The sequence below is a fragment of the Sphaerodactylus townsendi genome, linkage group LG07, assembly GCF_021028975.2.
Source record: "Sphaerodactylus townsendi isolate TG3544 linkage group LG07, MPM_Stown_v2.3, whole genome shotgun sequence".
NCBI lineage: Eukaryota > Metazoa > Chordata > Lepidosauria > Squamata > Sphaerodactylidae > Sphaerodactylus > Sphaerodactylus townsendi.
In genome coordinates this window covers 81,851,331-81,870,764 of record NC_059431.1, presented here as the reverse complement: position 1 = coordinate 81,870,764, position 19,434 = coordinate 81,851,331, and the positions used below count along the sequence as shown (strand labels likewise).

Sequence of the window (19,434 nt, the reverse complement as noted above, 5' to 3'; positions counted from 1 at the left end):
TGCGTAGAAAGTCTGGGAGCAGGAATTGGGCTGTACAGCCTGGCCTATGCAGCTTGGATCCCTTTCCCCTAGAAAGTATGACTTCCCACCATCATAGAGTCTAGGGATAGTGGCTTTCGGGGATGGGGCGGCCTTCGGGGATAGTGTTACAATTCAAAGTGTTACAAATAAATGTTGTATTGAAACAATTTCTTGGTTTTTGTTAGTGGTATGAACTATTTGTTTGAGTGTTCCCTAAGCAGCTATAACCAATTAGTGTTTCTGGGAAACTTGTAAGCAAAGTATAAAAACAACAACAGCCCTATCTGCCATTTGTGCCCAGTGACTAATAGAGGAATATTATCTCTGAACATAGAATTTCCATACAAATGGCCATTGATAGACAAATATTTCTCAGTAATATGTCTTCATTTGTGTGAGTACATACACACTCATATGTGTATATATACACTATTTCAGAAGATAACTTCATATGTAGTGAGGATAAATTACTGCACGTATGAGGGCAAATTGGGTCATCAGCCATTTGATCTGCCAGCTCAGCTGTGGATTTTACTAAGTCTTATCCAACTATGGCATGTTCATCTTTTCGTCACTAAAACTTTGATACACATGATAGCTATGAAATTCATTTCTTGAAATTGTTTTTAAAAATGTCAGTTCACTAAGCATCATGCTTTAATTTTAATTCATGGTGGTTGTTATCAGTAGCATCAGAAGAAAAATAAAGACAGCACATGAGGACTGACTACACAGAGGTGCTGGACTATAAAAGCTTATTAGCGTGAACAATATTTAGCAAATCCTGAGTAATGTGTTTTTTAATTTTTTTAAATTAAAGTATTTGTATTTGTAGATTGAAACATCCTGACCTGGATGATTAGGTCTAACTTGATCTTGCCAGATCTTAGAAGCTAAACAGGGTTGGATGCGAGAACACTAAGAAATTCTGGTGTCTATGCAGAGAAAAGCAATGGCAAACCACTTTGGTTAATCTCTTGTCTTGAAAACCGTACAGGATCATCAAAATTGTGACACTTTATATACACTGATTGAGACACTGAGCATTTAGGACTTAATGTTGAGACTTTGAATAGAATAGAATAGAATAGAATAGAATAGAATAGAATAGAATAGAATAGAATAGAATCTTTATTGGCCAAGTGTGATTGGACACACAAGGAATTTGTCTCCGGTGCATATGCTCTCAGTGTACATAAAAGAAAAGTACTGAAACTTGTACTGAAGCTTTGGTACTGAAACTTAATATTTGTACCTTTGAAAAACATAAGATAAATTGCCTTTGCATTCCAAAAGATTTAGGTACAAAGTTAGATTTTATGTGAAATTTCAGTTCCTGTGATAGTCAAGGTCCCTCAAAAATTGGACATTTCGGGTGTGTTTGTGTCTTAAAAGACAGTTCATCGAAAATAAAAAGGGAGGAAACTATATATTCCCTGAATTGGCAGGATGAGTAGAATCCAACCATATACTTTTCAGGCTGAAAAGGTACCAAGAATTGGAGCCTGCAGAGCAAATGGCCCAGGAAAACCTTAAGCAAAAAGTTGCAGCCACAACAGAGAACCCTTGCAGGACAACAAAATGTTGGATGCTAGCGGCAGATGAAACTGACAAGAGGCTTTAATGGTTGGGGAAAATAAGATATTTCCTCAACTCTTGAGTTCCGCACAGCAAGAGGAGATGACTTGCAGATGGTTTGGTGGGGGAGGGGGAGTCAATAGTTTTGCATCCTCAAAATAAGACAGCTTGAGCAGAAATAAGGCATCCTGAAAACATCTTGGGGGAAAAGGGTGTGTGCACAGTTGGAGTCTGTAGAGGTTGGGTTTAAGTAGGAGAGGGACCTCAGCAGGGTGTGTTCCCATAGAGAAACCTTCCAAAGTAGCCATTTTCTTCAGGGGAACTGATAACTGTAAGCTGTAAATCAGTTTAGTTTAGTTTGTTTAGTTTTATTAGTTTTATATGCCGCCTTTTCCTGATGGTTCAGGGTGACTTCCAACATTTTTTTAAAAAATACATAAAACAGCAACCATAATACAATAAATAAATTTTAAACCTTACTGAAAACACTCTATTTAAGCTGATATTGAAAGCATAATGGCAATAATAGGTCAAAACAGGAGGGGGAAGGAGAAGGCCAGACAGATGAAAAACTGTAGTTGCCTTAACCGTACTCCTGGTGGAATAACTCTGAGGCTGATTTTGCATGTTGTAAATGCTCCATGGTTTAGTCACGAAGCATACTTGCTGCGGGGCTTCTCACCCTGCTTGTAGTTCCCCACTGCTGCCTGGCTATGTTCTTCACTCGAGTCAGGGCCAGTGAGGGAAGCCCTGAATGGTTCCCCACAAGCTTGGGGCTTTCCCATAAGCACTGCTTAAGTACTGCAAGCTCTGCCGTAGTCTTTTTCACACGTATGCGGGAAGCCTCCATTTCCTGCGTTTGGATTAGCTGAATCTCGCCCCATTCCCCCACTCACTTTCACTATAGTTTTACATGACTCTGAACACAAACCAAACATGACACTGAACACATCCTCACACACACCCCGTCTAAAATCCTTGTGTGTGCAACAGGATTGCCATCCTCCACCTCCCCTCGTCTAAAATGTAAATCTAAAATCCTTGCGCGTACGAGAGAATTGCTGCCCTCCCGTTCGCAGCACCTGCACTTGCCACTTTTCTGCTCAAGGTTTCTCCCAGAGGTGGGATCCAACCAGTTCTCACCACTTCTCTAGAAGTGGTTACTAATTATTTTTTTCACTGCAAGGGGGGAGGGCGCTGCAAGGGGGGAGGGTGGGGCAGGCCAGAGCGGCAAGGCAAAAAAATTGGCCCCGTTTCTGCCACGGAGGAGTTTGCATGGCAGTGGAAGCCTCTGGAGCGACAAAGGGACATTTGAAAAGGACCTCAACCTTTGTGGTTCAGGAAATTCGTGGAACAAAGCCATCGCCTAGGGTGGCTCTGGGACAGAAATGTGGCAGCCACACTACAGCACTGGGGGCTGTGCAAAACTCCCAATTGCATTGGGGCATTCCCCATGCCAACAGAGCGGCAATTTCAGCATGCAAAATTAGCCTGATTTAACAGTTCCTGTGGAACTGCATCAGGTCCCGCAGGGCCCAGGTCTCACAGGACAAAGCATCCCCTCAGGTTGGACCCAGTACTAAGAAAGCCCTGGCCTTGGTTGAGGCTAGCCAGATGTCCCTTGGGCTAGGGATCACCAGAAGATTTTCATTTGCTAAGTGAACACAGTGAATGCAGTGTAATTCCTGGAGATTTCTAGGCCCTACCTGGAGGCTGGCAACCTTAGTGTAATCTGATAGTGTTTTTTTTTAATCTAGCTAAAACACTAGGCCTCAGCTTAATCAGTCAAATATTTAGAGTGTTCTGATTTCTTTTCTCTGACTCTGGAAATTACATTTATTTCATATTTTCCTAGTAGAAATCCATCCAAAAAATGAATGGCCAAATCCACATTATGCTGCAATTTAAATAACTATAAGTGGAGTTAGCATCTGGCACATATGCAAATGTCAGTTACCTTTTAAATGTGTTGTGAGTTTGAGTTTGATTCAGTGGTAAAGAATTTTCAGTGATTCAGTGATAATTTTTTCCTAAAATAAATACATTAGAAATGTTGAAAAACTAATTGAATCATAACTTTGTGGCCTTTCCTTTTCTACCTTTCCTCTTAAAGAAGAATTCCTCTTGCCTAGTGTTGCTGCTTTACAGTGAAAAGCAGTTTCAGATCTCAGTTACCAAATAATTCATATTCAGAGAGCAGATATGAAAATTTGAAACAGGGAGAGAGAGAGAAAGAGAGAGAGAGGGAGAGAGAAAATGCTTTGAAGCAGAATTTTCTTTCATTAAATTAGTGAATATGACAAGGTTATGTAATGTTCCAGAGGGATGAAGTGGTGCACGTCACTAACCTTTTAGATTCAAGAGGCTTTATGCTTTTCGTTTGCTGCTGGATGAAGGCTTAACACTGGATTAACTAGCAAGTTCCTTTTTGAAAAATGCAGGTAGATTAAACCCTGTTCAGACTTCATACATAAAAATTGATCATCATATGCAATATAAAGATTTATACCATGTATTTGCAAGCAGAACTCATTGTGTCTGCTTGTATGATGCCACTTCTCATTGTTAATGAATGTGTGTTGACCTTTCAAAATAATCATCATCCACCACAGAGGGCAGTTGTGGCATGTTAAAGAGTAATAGATTAATTACTACATGAGCTTTGTGTGTCCATTGTTGCCAGTTCCCCAAACTTACCTTTTTTTTTTAACTGACTGCTGAAGCAGAGTGATGGTGACTGCCGCTCTTTTAGGAGGGAGGAATACAAAAAAGGCCTGGTAACAAAAGCTAAGTCAAGGAATTCCAGTTTTGAAGCATTTTAAAGTCTTCCCTTATAATTTTACTACTGAATAATGTTATCCCATTATTGTGTATTTAAATATTTGAAAACATAAGAAATAAATGTAGCTTTCCAAAGTAAGGTTGTCTGATTTTAACCTGGCCTCTCTAACTGTACCTCTAACATTTGTTCTACAGCAATCTCCATAGGATGACATTTAGCTTTTCATACTGTGAAAAACCTCCCTTTCTAATTCCTAAATGTTCTTCTTTTACATACACATAATCAAGCTAGGCCTTTTCTTTGCCTGTTTTGCTCCAGTTAAGCAGTCAAATCTGTGGGAAAACTGCAGAAAGGCTTGGTGTTGCCACTTGACATCTTTTGAATTGGAGGTGCTACAGCTACAGCGTGGTGTAGTGGTTAAGAGCAGGTGGATTCTAATCTGACTTAGAATGTTTTGATTTCTTTTCTCTGACTCTGTAAATTACATTTACCAGGTTTGATTTCCCACTCCTCCACCTGAGTGGCAGAGGCTTATCTGGTGAACCAGATGTATTTGCACACACCTACATTCCTGCTGGATGATCTTGGGCAAGTCACAGTTCTTTGGAACTCTCTCACCTACCTCACAAGGTGTCTGTTGTGGGGAGAGGAAGGAAATGGAATTTGTAAGCCACCTTGGTCGAATCCCCACTACCGTCTTAGCCAGGTTTCAGAACACAAACTAACCAGGTTTGAGGGATGACCTCCCCGGTCGAATCCCCACTACCGTCTTAGCCAGGTTTCAGAACACAAACTAACCAGGTTTGAGGTTGTTTGTGTTCTGAAACCTGGCTAAGACGGTAGTGGGGATTCGACCGGGGAGGTCATCCCTCAAACCTGGTTAGTTTGTGTTCTGAAACCTGGCTAAGACGGTTGTGGGGATTCGACCCTTGAGTCTCCTTACATGAAAGAAACGTGGGGTATAAATCCAAACTCCTCCTCTTCCTCTGATGAGGTTTTCTTGAAAAAGAATTTTATAAGGGAGTAACCAGTCCAAAATGAAAATTTTAACATTAAAAAACAGGTACGTAACACCAGTCTTCGCAAACTGATGAGTGCAACAGCAGGACTTGTTTTTTTATTATTCTCTGTTTGATAAATGGAATTTTAATGTATTTTAATGGGTTCAGTTAATAGATAAACGTTCCTTTTTATTTTTAATATTGTAATATGGTAATTTATAATGCCAATAAAGGCTACTGTCTTGTCTGAATTCCAGTTCTTTTTCAATATGTACAAAATTTTTCACAGTATGATTAATCTCTAACATTGACCCACTAAAGATTGTCAGTGTGTGTTCCACTCAGATTCTTAATAAATTATGAATAATCAATGTTTAAAGTGGTTAAGTGAGGGGAGGGTTGTGCGGAGGGAAGAAATAGTAAATCTAAATTTGTTTAATAAAGTAGTTGTGTATCAAATCTAAAATGCATTTTAAATTATTCTGATGTTGCCAAAAACAAGTTCTACAGCACACAAAACCCATAGTGAGAAATTTCTTCATTAAATATTCCATACAATGTGAAAATATTGGTAAATAACATTAATTAAAAGGTCTTTTACATGTTTTCACAAAGGCTCATTGTATGTGAGTGATCTTTTCTTCCCTCCAGTTAAGCAATATAAACTTTAAATGAATATGTGGGTGGAGGAGTGATAATTGGCAAATAAGAGTCTGTGACCCTCTGGGTTTGTTTGGAATTCTTCCCATGTCCTGGGGACTTATATAATGTCTATCTCTAAAAAAGCATACACAATCTGCAGCACAATGAGCTAGTTATCATGACTACAGAGCCCAGGGTCACATATTATTGACTTGTTGCTTGAACATGTTGTTGATGGTAGGAAAATAACTGACCTATGTGTCCTACTTGTGGGCTCTTATTATCAAATTCTTTGTCCCTGAATCACAATTTCCAGTACAGAATCTGCTATATTTAGTATTGCGAACCTCCAGGTGGGCCTGGAAATCTCTTGGAATTATAGCTATTTTCCACTATTTTCCACTTCCAGAATTACAACTAATCTCATGTGTCCAGATAGGGATCAGTTCCCTTGGGAAAAAAATGGCTACTTTGAAAGGTGGAATCTATGTCATTGAAGTTATGCTGAGGTCCCTTCCCTTCCCAAACCCTTTCCAGGTTCCACCTCAAATCTCTAGGAATTTCCCAACCTGGAACTGCCAATCCTAAATATACTATTGTCAATGATATAATCACTTTATGTTTTTGAATATTAGAATAGAAAAGCTAAACAAATATATATATATATATATAGAAGATTTTCTGGCAGCCTATAATTATTTCTGTGGAAATAATGACTGTTGGACAATCTGACAATCTACCAAAGTTTGTTTTATCCCTTTAGGATGATTTTTCAAAGAGACCTGAGCCACTGCTATATATGTGAATCTGCAAATTTTGTTAATAATTCAGATTTAATGAAATCCTTATCTGGCATAAACAAATACAGTTGCTTTGAAGTTAGTGCAGCTAAGCTGATTTACGCCTGCTTAACATTATGATCTGATACTGTAATCCTCCTGCCATAGGCATTATGTTTCTAAAATCAATAGACTTCTTTAGGTATTACAAGCTATATGAACAAGAATAGAACAACTACCTTGGGTGGTTTGTATGGGTAATTTAGAGCATGAATTGATATATGTGTGTATACGTGTGACAACTCCATTCCTTGATCCAAAGCAGTATTTCAGAATATCAAAATAATGTTAACCCACTTTTGGGGGTATGGTGAAACAGAAGGAATATGGGAAAGTCTACAAGAAAGTGATTTGTTGTTGTGACTGTATGCAGAAAGGGACTTTGAGTCTCGATTCATTAAATTTGTGTTGCTTCTTTATTCTCCTGTTTCATGATTCCTTGGCTCTGATGGCGCACAGTATGTAGTCTTTCCCACACAAGTTGCTTACAACAAATCTTGCCACCAAATTCTACATCTTTCTTTCTTTCTTTCTTTCTTTCTTTCTTTCTTTCTTTCTTTCTTTCTTTCTTTCTTTCTTTCTTTCTTTCTTTCTTTCTTTCTTTCTTTTTAAGCCGCTCATTCCTGAAAGGGCTCAGGGTGGCGTACAAGCAAATTCACCATAAAATACATTTGAATCTAAAATCATTTAAAACCCAATAAAAACATAACTATAATACTTTAGCAGAACTAAAACCAAGATGGCGACTTCACTACCTAGACACATGGGAGGTCGTGATGAAACTTGATGGCTTAACACGGCTGGCACGATGGAAAGGACTGGCAGAACAGCTCTTTCTTGCAGGCCCTGCGGAACTCATTTTAATCTCGCAGGGCCCTGATCTCTGAGGGAGTTTGTTCCACCAGGTTGGAACCAGGACTCAGAAAATCGTGGAGGTAAGCTGGGTGACTTTTGGGCTGGAGATTCCCAGAAGGTTCACTCCGACGAGTGGAGGGACCTAGTTGGGCACTATGGAGAGGTGTTCCCTCTGGTACATAGGTCCAAGACTGCTCAATGCCTTGAAGATTAAAACCAAAACCTTGAAAATGGCCCAGTACTCAATTGGAAGCCAATGCAGTTGATTCAGGAAAGGTGTAATATGGTCCTTGCTTGAAACCCCAGCCAGGAGACGAGCAGCAGCATGCTGAATGAGTTTCAACTTTTGGACCAAGTTCAAGGGAAAGCACACACAGAGCAAGTTACAGTAATCCAATCTAGAGGTTGATTGTTACACGGATTACTGTGGCAAGGTCAGAGCTGGAGAGATACAGAGCTAACTGGCATACCTGTTGAAGATGATAAAAAGCAGTCTGGGCAGTCCTAGAAATCTGGGCCTCCAAGGACAACCTGGAGTCCAGAATCATGCCCAGACTGTGCATCGATGAGCACAGATGTAATTCCTCACCAGCTAAGATAGGCAGACCAAAACTGACCAGCACCTCTCCCTGACCCACCCACAGAACCTCCGTCTTTGCTGCGTTCAATTTCACCCTGCTCACTTTCAACCAACCAGCCACGGCCTCAAAACAATGCTGGAGAGCCTCAGGTGCCGAATGTGGACAACCCAACATTGTGTCATCCACATACTGGTGACACTGCAGCCCAAAACTCTGGACCAGCTCAGCCAGGGAGCGCATATAGATATTGAAGAGCATCAGAGAGAGGATTTCCCCCTCTGGCACCCCACAATATATGGGGTGCTGATGGGAGCTCTCCTCCCCAGACACTGCCTGTAGTCCCTGACTCCATAGCAATGAGTTTAACCAGCCTAATGCTGTTCTCCGTATCCCGGCATCCACAAGGCAGAGGACCAGTAGGTCATGGTCAAATGTGTCAAACACTGCAGTGAAATTGAGGAGGACCAGCAGCGCTGACCTGCCCTGGTCGAGCTGGAGCTGGAGCTCATCAACAATGGCAAGCAGAACCATCTCTGTCCTATGACCAGTGCAGAAACTGGACTGGAAGGGATCCAACACCTTGGTTTTATCCAGGAATTCCTGCAGCTGCTCCACCATTTTCTCAATTACCTCGCCCAGGAATGCTAGATGCAAACTGGGCAGTAATTGGTCAGATTTAAAGGATCTAAATTTGGTCTCTGGAGGTGTTCTGGGGCGGGGTGGGGGTGGGTGGTGCCACGGCAGGTGCACATGTGTCCCAGATGCAGTTTGCCCTCACTCATTAAGTTGTACTTAATGTTTTCTGTCAGTGAAGTAGCCATTCTAACAAGATAACAACCCACTCTTCTTAAACTCATAGCCACCTGCTACAAAACATTCCTTCAAAACAAATACATCAACTTTTTATAATGATCTTTTGCAAAAATCAATACTGTCATCCAAAGCACATTTATTCAACATCAAGTCTTAGGATCTAATTGAAGCCTTGTTGGCTAGCCATGTTTAAGAGCTGTCATTAGTGTCATCTTGTATTCACCATACCATCATGAGTGATTTTTTTCTGTGCTTCTAGAAGATACAAGTGACATTCTTTAACTCTCAAAAAAATCCTGCAAGAATCCTTGTTTGAGAGTTATCTCAAAAGATTTTATGAAATTATACCTCACTTGCTTGCCCTTTTAAAAATAAATGCTAATTAACTTCTTGCACAAGCCAATTTGCAGATACATTGTAAGCACAGGTTAGAATTAAGGAGCAGTAATTGCTTTTAATGATGATCAGCATAACCAATGTGATAAATTATGATTAATGAGTAAATTAGCAGTGAATGCTGTAAATGAGGTTGCTATGAAAACTCTTTAAAAGAAACAAAGGGCAACCAGATCTATCAAATGTGCTCTATAAGCTTAATATTTTATTAGCAGTGCAATTCTAACCAAAACTGTATCCTTAATTTGTATTTTGCCAGTTCTCAGAAGCAATAATGCTATGGTGTTTCAGGTAAGACAAAGGCTATAAAAGAAAACTTTCATTCTGGAATCTGACTGGCCAGATGGCCAGGAAAATCCTGTTTTTTTTGTTTGAAAAAGAACTTCTAGAGTTGAAAAGAAATGGTTTAGCTTCCAGGATGACAGAACTGCCATATCTGTACAAATTTCTTGAAATGGAAGTGGTTAAAGTTCCAGTTTCTCTAGGGAGATGGGGCACCCCTTTCTTTGTGTGTAATGTATTTATATATTTAATTAATTTATACCCCACCTTTCTCCTCAATGGGAGCCAAAGGGGCTTACATCATTCTTCTCTACTCCATTTTATCCTCACAACAACCCTGTGATTTAGGTTAGGCTGAGTGAGAGTGACTGGCCCATGGTTACCCAGTGAGCCTCTGTGGCAGTGGTTCTCAATTTTCCTAATGCTGCGACCCTTTAATACAGTTCCTCATGTTGTGGCGACCCCCAACCCTAACATTTATCCATTTTACCGATGGAGAACACTGATGCAGAGGGTATTAGACGACCCCTGTGAAGGGTCGTTTGACCCCCAAAGGGGTCGCAACCCATAGGTTGAGAACTGCTGCTCTATGGCATTATTGGGGATTTAAATCCAAGTCTTCCAAATACTAGAGTGCTGGTATAGATTTAATTTATTTTTATCTTTTGTGTACGACATCCCTATGTACAAATCACAACGTTCATCCATTTATTGTCTATGGCCTATTGGACTTCTCTCCCAAGAAATTAGCCATGACTGAATTTTGTACCCTGTTAGAAAAAAAGTATTTAGAATGCACATGTGACATTTGTCCTAATAACAGATGATATTATACCTCCACTACAATAAGGTTCACAAGAAAAAAAATCTTAAAGCTGGTAGAAAATAATTCATCAGATACTTTTGCAAAGCCAAGGAGTGAAATGGTAATGATGGGCTTAACTTCATGGTGAGATATTACTCAACTAACTCCAAAACTTCAGAGTAAATTCACAGTGATGTGCACCTTTGAATCAGAAGCATTTACCTTAGAACACATGACAGTTTTATGTCTTTCTGTATTCAAGTCTGTTCTTGAATTTCAAATGGGACTGTTTATGAGAACAGGTACTAGTAAATTTGTTCCTTGTTTTTCTGATACTGTTTTTTGCAATTGATCATGTCTATTTCCAGTATTACCTTTTCATCAGATTTAATATCCCGCTTGCATGTCAGTTGTATACACTTTGTAAACATACCAGCTCTTGTTTCATCCTCATACCCTTTGCAGAAGATCTTGAATTCACAGAGTTGTAAATATTGAGCTGTAAACATCTGTTTTTGCAGTTGTTTTTTGTGAACATTTCTTGAATGACAACTCAAGCACTCTCAAAGAAGGATTACAAAAAGCAGGTATAAGTTGCAATCCACCAGTCTCTACAATGAGCCCTCTGTAGCCCCTGAGATGCCCCATCCACTGTGCTGTTTCATCTTTATCATATCTGGTGGTGAGGCAGGGAAAGTTGTAGCCTTCTCGGGTTTTTCCCTTGTCCCTTATCTTGTGTCAGGAGCCCTGATCTTCTTACCATATATTCTTCGCTAAGAAAAAAAAATGCTATCTTCCGATGACAAACCCTCCATGAATCAGAGCAGGAGATTCAGTTCTGCATGCCGTTTGGGTGAATGTCTGTCTCTTGCCCACCTCCCCCCCCACCGACCAAGCAGCAAGGCTGGCCCAGGGGCCAGGTCAGCATTCCACCACATGTGGCCATGGTTATTGCAGGAGGGATGGGCAGTAGACTGGGAGTGCAAGGCTCAGTGCCCAAGCAAATAGGTTGCCGGGGGAGGGCGCATAGAAAGCCTCTTGCCTCACCCACCTTTCTCCCGTCCAAGCACTGAGACCAGCCTGGGAACCAGGCCAGCATTCCGCCAGGTGCAGCTGTGGTTATTTGTGGGGGCAATGCACAGCAAGCGCGAGGCTCAGCGGCCGAGTGAGCAGGTTCCTGGGGGAGGAGGGTTTCCTACCCTGACTCAGAGGTTTGGCAGCAGGGCAGCCTTCAGCTGACTGTGGCCATCTTTATTTGCAGAGGCAGCTTGACTGCACACAAAGAGGGACAGGCTCATCACCTGAGCAGACGGGCCACCAAGAGGGGGAAGGGCACATGGGAACCTGTTGCAGGAGACAGGGATTCCTACACCAACTGACAGGGTTGTTGGCAGGGCAGCCTTCACCCAAGTGCATCTGGGTTTATTTGTGGGGGCAGCTGGAAAGCTGATGGTGAGGGAGAGGCTTGGCTCCCAGGCAAATGAGCTGCTAGCAGGAGGCCATAAAAAGCCATGACTAGGAGATGAGGCTTCTCCCCCCCCCCTTTGTTGAGCCTGTCTCATTTCACCATGAAATGGGCTTTGTCTCTAGTGGTTTCAGTATTGTAGGTATCTGACTGATATTGCTTAGAGAGAGGAGAAGACCTTACAACCGTGGCCTGCTACTAAGTCTGTTTGGGAAGAAGTAAGAGACAACAGAGAAAGGAGCAAATTTGAGTATGGGCAAAACTCCACATGAAACAATTTGAAACAAGACTAAATTATGGAAAGGTATGTTTGACCTCACATTGGTTACTGAGCACGTTCATACTCCTGCAATTTAAACTTTGCCCTGTCATTAGTTCTTAAATGTTGTTTTCTATATTGCTGAATGACCATATCAAAGGCCTGGTATGGACTGTTCAGTAAGCATTTTTAAGTTCAATTGACACCAAAACAATCTATTTCTATGCAAATGTTGTGAATGCAGTCAATCTGTACCTTGTGACAAAAGATATTTCTCACTTGGTGACTGGCAGTGAGGGAAAGGCTGTATGTGCTCATGAATTTGGAGTATGGTTTGTGCATTTGTGGTGCTCTCGATAATGGTTGCTGTATTTAAAGATTAATGTAAATATAGCAACATGACTTCTTTTTCTTTCTTTCTGTGTTTATATTATACCATAGAAGTCGTACATGATGATAGAAATGGGGTGAGCTGTTTTGTGTGGTACTTTATGCTACCATACACACTTCCATATTTGAAGACTCTACAATGAAAACGTTTGTACAACTTGACAGGATATTTTATATATGTAGGTAACATGATTAAACAATTAAAATAATTCAGTCCATCAGTGACATCCTCATCTTTAAAAAATTGCTTCTAAACAGTTGAACACAAGATTCAGTTGTCCCATTATTGCAGTCTGCAAACATTAATCCATATCAATTGCATCTACTTATAATGATTTATAAATTGTCCCTCATCACCACAAAAACTGATGTAGTGTTATGAATTGGAAGCCTGATTCAAATCTCATCTAGGAGTCCACGTTTAGCATCAGTATCTGCAGCATGTGTAATAATAATGCTAACGTCCGTCATTTCTGCATGGTTAATGTATGCAAAGTTCTTCAAACAATCTAATGTACCATATAAATGCTATTTATTGATAAATATTTGGAAGTTGTGTTTTATATTATGATGACTTCCAGTCTGGACTAAATCAGACACATAAGGACATTATTTGGCATTTCCACTGAACTTTGCTTGTTCATTATTTCACTCAGCTGGATAGTTGACCTGGCCAACCCAGGGGCAAACACTGTGTGACTAATTTACTGGAAGCAAATTGGGTCTCTCTTTCCTTGGCAGTATATATTGTATCAGAATTTTCCCATGTTGATATGGAACTTTGCTTAATGAAGTGTGCCAAAAATAGTTTTTGTTGGACATTGCTTTTCAGTTTTCAAAGAAGGTTAAAATGGATGCCAGTTTTGAAGTGCTGCTGCTCTCATTTTAATCAGCAGATTAGTGTTATGTATTTTTAAAATGTATTTAGTGCATTTTATTGCACTATTCTTCCAGTGCATATATGGGTACATTCCCTTTTCCTTTTTATCCTCAGATAAACTGAGAGAGAGTGGCTGCCCCAAGGTCACCCAGTGGTTTCATTCTGAGGAAAATATGAACCTGGGTCTTCTAGGTCTTAGTCCAGCCGTCTAACCACTATGAAATACTGGATTAACGTGCCACAATGGTCTATTTAACTGAGTCTAGAGGATATCATCCTTTACCATAATAATGATCTATAATAAACATAACAAACAACTCTGGTAAATAAATTGTAACCTTTACAAAAACACGCTGTACCAGTGGGATGATTATGTCATGTCCTATTGCAGCAAGTAACAAAAAAAGTAAGTAATATGTAGATGTCAGAGTTTCATAGAAACGTGTAACAATCGTATTTGCATAAATAGTAGTTGTTTTGTCCTTAATATTCAGAATATGATTTTACTCTGTGCATATTAGAATTTGGGATCTGACAGCACTAAGCAATTGCTGCTTCTCCATATATGCGTAAAAACTGCATCAGACTGTTTGTTGAATGGCTTTCTCACCCCTTTGCTGAAGTCACAGTGGGGATTCTATTCAAATGTTGTATATTCATACTTGTTCACTCCAGAAATCATAACTCAGAATACTAAATGTAAAGAACATAATTCTCAAAACAGCCATGTACAACCTTCCTACTGAAACAGGAAAGATGAAATATTTAATGTAACTTTTTAATGATTTCATTTTATTTGTGACAGAAGAAAATAATGGAAAGTACACATTTTTACATTTCTTATTATTGAAATGTAAATACTTTCCTAATGACTGTTCTGGTTTGTTTTAATAGCTTGTGGAAGAGTATGTGTAGGCATTCATTTATTCATGTGTATTTAAACGCTAAAAAGAATTGTGAAAACTTTAACTAGTACTACCACTGAGATAGCAAAACTTTTACTTTATCCCTTCTACTAGTATGAACTTTTACCATCAATGACTAAGTAAGAATTGAAAAGTTGAGGCAACTAGTAAACATTAAAATAACTTTTTAAGTCAATAGTTGGATCAAAGAATTCACTCTTGCTGCTTTCTTGATTTTCTTTGTCATGAGTTTCAATGAGTTTCTATCAAACGCAGAAGAAAGAGCATGACAGTACTGTATTTATTTCAGTGACAGAGAATAGCAGCTTCTTACTATTAGTCTATCTGTCTTCTCATATTATGGAATGAACAGCCCAATCCTGGGGAGGGGAGTGAAAAATGGCATCCAAGAGCAGTGCAGGGCCACATCAGTCCACGCCAATGGAGAGATAGAAGATGCTGGTGTTCATGCACCCCACCGTGTGGGGTGTGAGGGAGGGTGCAGAGCTGCCTTTACACTTGCTGTGTAAAGAAATACTTCCTTTCCTTTTACTCATCCTAAATATTTTACCTATAAATGTCATTGGATGCCCTCAAGTTGTACATTTTTGGGAAAAAACATGGAGATATGGGAATCAGAATTGGACAATTCTAACTGAGGCTGCATTATAGTTCATTACGGGGCCATTGTAATATTGGCCATTCTGTTTTCATTGAGGAAAAGAAGCTTCTCCTGATGATACCACTCAAACTTGGTGATGTTTGGTTCAGGGAGTCAGAAGTTATGGACCCCCAAAAGGGGTGCCCTATCCCACATTGTTTCCAATGGGAGCTGACATGAGATGTGGGTAGCCCCTTTGAGGGTCCATAATGTTCGGCCCCCTGAATCAATCTTCACCAAACCTGGGGGTTATCATCAGGAGAGTCTCTGAAATATACCCTGAAATGTTGGTGCTGCTAGCTCCAAACATGTGCACCCCACCCCAGAAACTTCCCTTTGACTGCAATGGATCCATTTCAGAACACAGAAACTTCCAGCTCTTCAGCAAGTTCTATGATGGAAAAAATGAATTGGTTTTTCCCACCATAGACTTCAATGGGGCTTGCTGTTATGCCAATCTGGCTCTGTGCTGGAGATTTTATTGGGGGCTCTGGGGGGGCTTGTTCTGGGTAGGGGCACTTATTTCCCACAGGGCTGCTGATATATCTCATGAAAGGAACCAGCCAACTTTGCTGAAGTTTGAATGACTGGGCATTTGTTCTGTGGGCATCAGGTACACCTTCAATTGGATGCCCACAGCATTTGCCCCTCCCATGCAAACTTCAGCAAAGTTGGCTGCTGGTTCCTTTCAGGAGACTCACCAGCAACCCTGCAGGAAATTTGGTGCCCCTACCCAGAGCAGTACCCCCAGCAGAGCGCCTCCCCATTGAAATCTCTACCACAGATCCAATTGGGCATAATAACAAGCCTCACCCAACCCAACACATCCCACTGCTTTTTTTGCCCCACTGCGGCACCACGGAGCATGGGATGCATGGTTGTTGTGTTCATACATGTGGCTAAGGACTCAGGTTGTAATGTGATGGTGTTTTGAGGGTGACATTGCAAAAATCATGAGGATCCATGTTTTAAGCAGGTTTTTGTGCCACTGCAGTGCCATGGAGGCATGATTGTTGTGTTCAGACAAGTGGCCAGGGGCATGAGCTGTGATGTGATGGTGATTTTGGGGTGACTTAGTGCAAAAATCAGGAAGCTCCATGATGATCTATTCTTTTTTACCACATTTTTGTGCCACTGCAGTGCCCCACAGCATGGGATGCATGATTGTTGTGGGGGGTTGCCAGGTAGGGCACTGGGAGGGGAAGGTGGGGGTGGCAAGCGGGCAGTGGGAGAGGAAGGTGGGGGTAGCAGGATTGAGACTACTCTCCATCTAACAGGAGATGCTGGCTTTTGCTCCCAAATGAGATGAAACTTTTAAACACAGAGGCCGTTTCCGCACGGGCGGAATATGGCGGCCTGGGGACGGCAAAAACGCCGTCCCCAGGCCGCCATTCGCACAGGGGGTGCAGCTGCTTCGCAGCTGCGCCGCCCTCGCGCCGCCTGCCCAGCGCCGAGCTGGCTTTTCCAGAGTGCGCTGGGAAGAGAGGGCTTTTTAAAAGTAATGGCACCTCTCTTATAGAATGCTGTTGCAACTGGTAGAGACCTTTTTTGTTTCTTTTAGACAGCAGGCCAAAATGTTTCGGCTCATCCTGGCTTTTAATAGGTGGTTGCTATTTTAACAGTATTTTAGTTTGAGACTGTTTTTTAAGCCATCAGTGGTCTGTTTTATTGTCTGTATTTTTTATGCTAGACTGAGTTTTAAATCATGAATTTTAATCAAATCTTTTTTTTAAAAAAATGTAAGCTGCCTTAGGTTCCTGAAGAGGAGCAAATTTATTTCTAAACAAATACAGTAAAAGATAATGTCAGACACACACACACACACACACACACACACACACACACACACATTTCATCTTGTGTGGCTCAGATGCAATGGTCCTAATGTCACCCTTTGGAGTAGGTTGTGGGTATCATATCACTCCAATCTTAGCTCATCTACACTTGTTCCTTGTTTGTTTCTGTGTACATTTCAAAGTGTTGGTGTTGACTTTTAAAGACCTATATGGAATGGAACTAGCATATCTGAAGGACTGTCTACTCCCTTACAAACCTACCTGAGTATGGTCATCTTCTGAAACCTGCATCCTGGCTTCTGAGTTTAAGTTGGTGGCAAAATAGGAGAGGGCCTCCTTGGAACTCCCTCCCTAGAGAGTCACCTGTCCTCTTCTATTGCCACCTACTGCTAGCAGATGTTTTTGCTTCATCTGCTATTCCCTCAGTGATCACTCCTTCCTGCCCTTGTATATTAATTAGTTGTTTTTTTTAACAAAAAAGTTTTAATATGTGAATGTTTGCTAGGTTTTAATTGTTTTACTGACATGTTTTTGTTTGGTTTTTATGATTTTTAAGATATATTTTTATCATGCATTTTTCAATCTTTTAGCCACTTTGCTGGCTCTGCTGATTGCAGAAGGGCAGGTTATAAAGTATGTAAAATGAAGTAAATAAATAAAATCTACATGGGCAGTAGTTTCAGGAATAGTACACAGGCACAAACCTATGCTTGAAAAACTGTGGAAGGAGTCACTTAGAGCTGGGAAATGGCACACAGGGAAAGGACTACCATCCCCACTGACATTTCTCCATTCCCAATTGTTTTCCCTTGGAATGGTTGTTGAAAGATTTTACATAGAAACATTATGATGTGTAGTTTGGTATCTGTGAAATATCTTAGGGACTCTATCATCCTTTGGATATTGCTCCTTGGGCACTTGTGTCAGGCTGTTCTATTTCTTCCCCCTTTCCTCCTTAGTTCAAACAATCAATTATACACCGATTCTCTTAAATTTACTTGCCCCCAATTGTTGTATTACAATTCATCTGTGCAAAAAAAATGATTTCAGAAAAGAATGGATAATAGTGAAAAATACCAATTGTTCTTACATTAGTGCTCTTTGCCCTCCTAATAAAGACTTTTCAGACTTTTCATTAGTGCTGGATAACACACAACACAATTTCTTCATGGAAGAAACAGTTAAATGAGAGTTGAATGTTGGAGACTTTGAATTGGATCTCCTGTCTCCTTTTAGGTATTTAAATTACAGTTGAAGGCCTTACAAAATTGAAGGAGGAGGACAGTATTAGAGGACAGTGTATCATGATCCTACAAGTGTCAATTGCTGAGAGTACATGTACTTCGTACACAGTGTGTAAAATAACAACATGTGATTATTTCTATTCATATAATGTACATTTCTATAATCAAGTCTTTTCCATGTAGAAATTCTGAAATATATAATATTGTGTCATCTTTTAATACGTCACTTTAAAGGCAATTTTTCTTCTTGAAGAAACAAAACATTTTATTTCGTCTGGATAGTTGACACATTCTTTTGGCTATTTTTTGCTTAACAATATATTTTGCTATTTTTTTTTCTTTTTCAGCACCACCAAAGTTTGCAAGGGTACCCGTTGACCAGACAGGGGTCTCAGGAGGAGTTGCATCATTCATCTGTCAAGCTTCGGGAGACCCAAGACCTAAAATTGTCTGGAATAAAAAGGGCAAGAAAGTCAGCAACCAGAGATTTGAGGTATTAGGTCCATTGTTCTGTTCCTCTGAAAAACATTTACTTTAATATTACTTGATTATTCCCCACTGCTTCTTGACAGGAATGCTGCGATCTAGTCCATGGACTTATGCCAACCAAAAGGGTGGCATGAGCCCATTGAGCCCAATGGAGGACTTTCAGTGTAGGAGAGGGGTGGTTTTTTTTTACTTTTTTGCCTCCCCCTGCCTCTGAAAAGCCCTGTGGAGGTGGCAGCATGGCACTGTAGTGGCACTACCACTGGCCACCTCAGGGCTCTGGACAGTGCTGCCCAAATGTTTTAGCAAACCAAACTAATAAGAAAAAGCACATTCAGTTGATTTCTCACTTGGAGGAATTTCATTGTTGTTTGTCAGACTTGTTCCTACAACCACTGACCAGAAATAGGGCTGAAGGTATATTATGAATTTTTAAATTTCCCTATTCTTCATTCTCCCCCTACATTTTGCTAACCTGAGTGATGGCTTGATTAACAACTTTTGGGAAGTGGGGAGGTAAAAAGATGCATACAATACTGCCATCAATGGTGAATCCTGTGTAGAAGACTAAATGAAATGGGAGATACCAGAAGAGCTGAGAAGTAGCCTTGCTTAGAAGGGAGGGGGCAGGTGAATTCTCACATGGGAGCAACAATATAGATTTTTGTTTTGTCCTGTCAAAGAGTAGTGAAATGAATCAGTACTGTAGAATCAGAATGTTGTTAATATTTGTATTAGAGGGATAATGTGGAG

At 40.5% G+C, this 19,434-nt stretch overlaps 1 protein-coding gene across 42 annotated transcripts in view; it reads left to right on the top strand.

The window, feature by feature from the left end:
• PTPRD (protein tyrosine phosphatase receptor type D) overlaps nucleotides 1-19,434 on the top strand; it is a 1,487,793-nt gene that overhangs the window by 1,132,489 nt on the left and 335,870 nt on the right. For 21 of the 42 annotated variants that reach the window (XM_048502785.1, XM_048502808.1, XM_048502805.1 and 18 more), the window contains one exon: nucleotides 18,543-18,691. In XM_048502785.1, the coding sequence (XP_048358742.1) occupies nucleotides 18,543-18,691 (149 nt within the window). The remainder of the gene's footprint in view (nucleotides 1-18,542; nucleotides 18,692-19,434) is intronic. The other 21 variants (XM_048502811.1, XM_048502810.1, XM_048502809.1 and 18 more) reach the window with 1 other exon arrangement.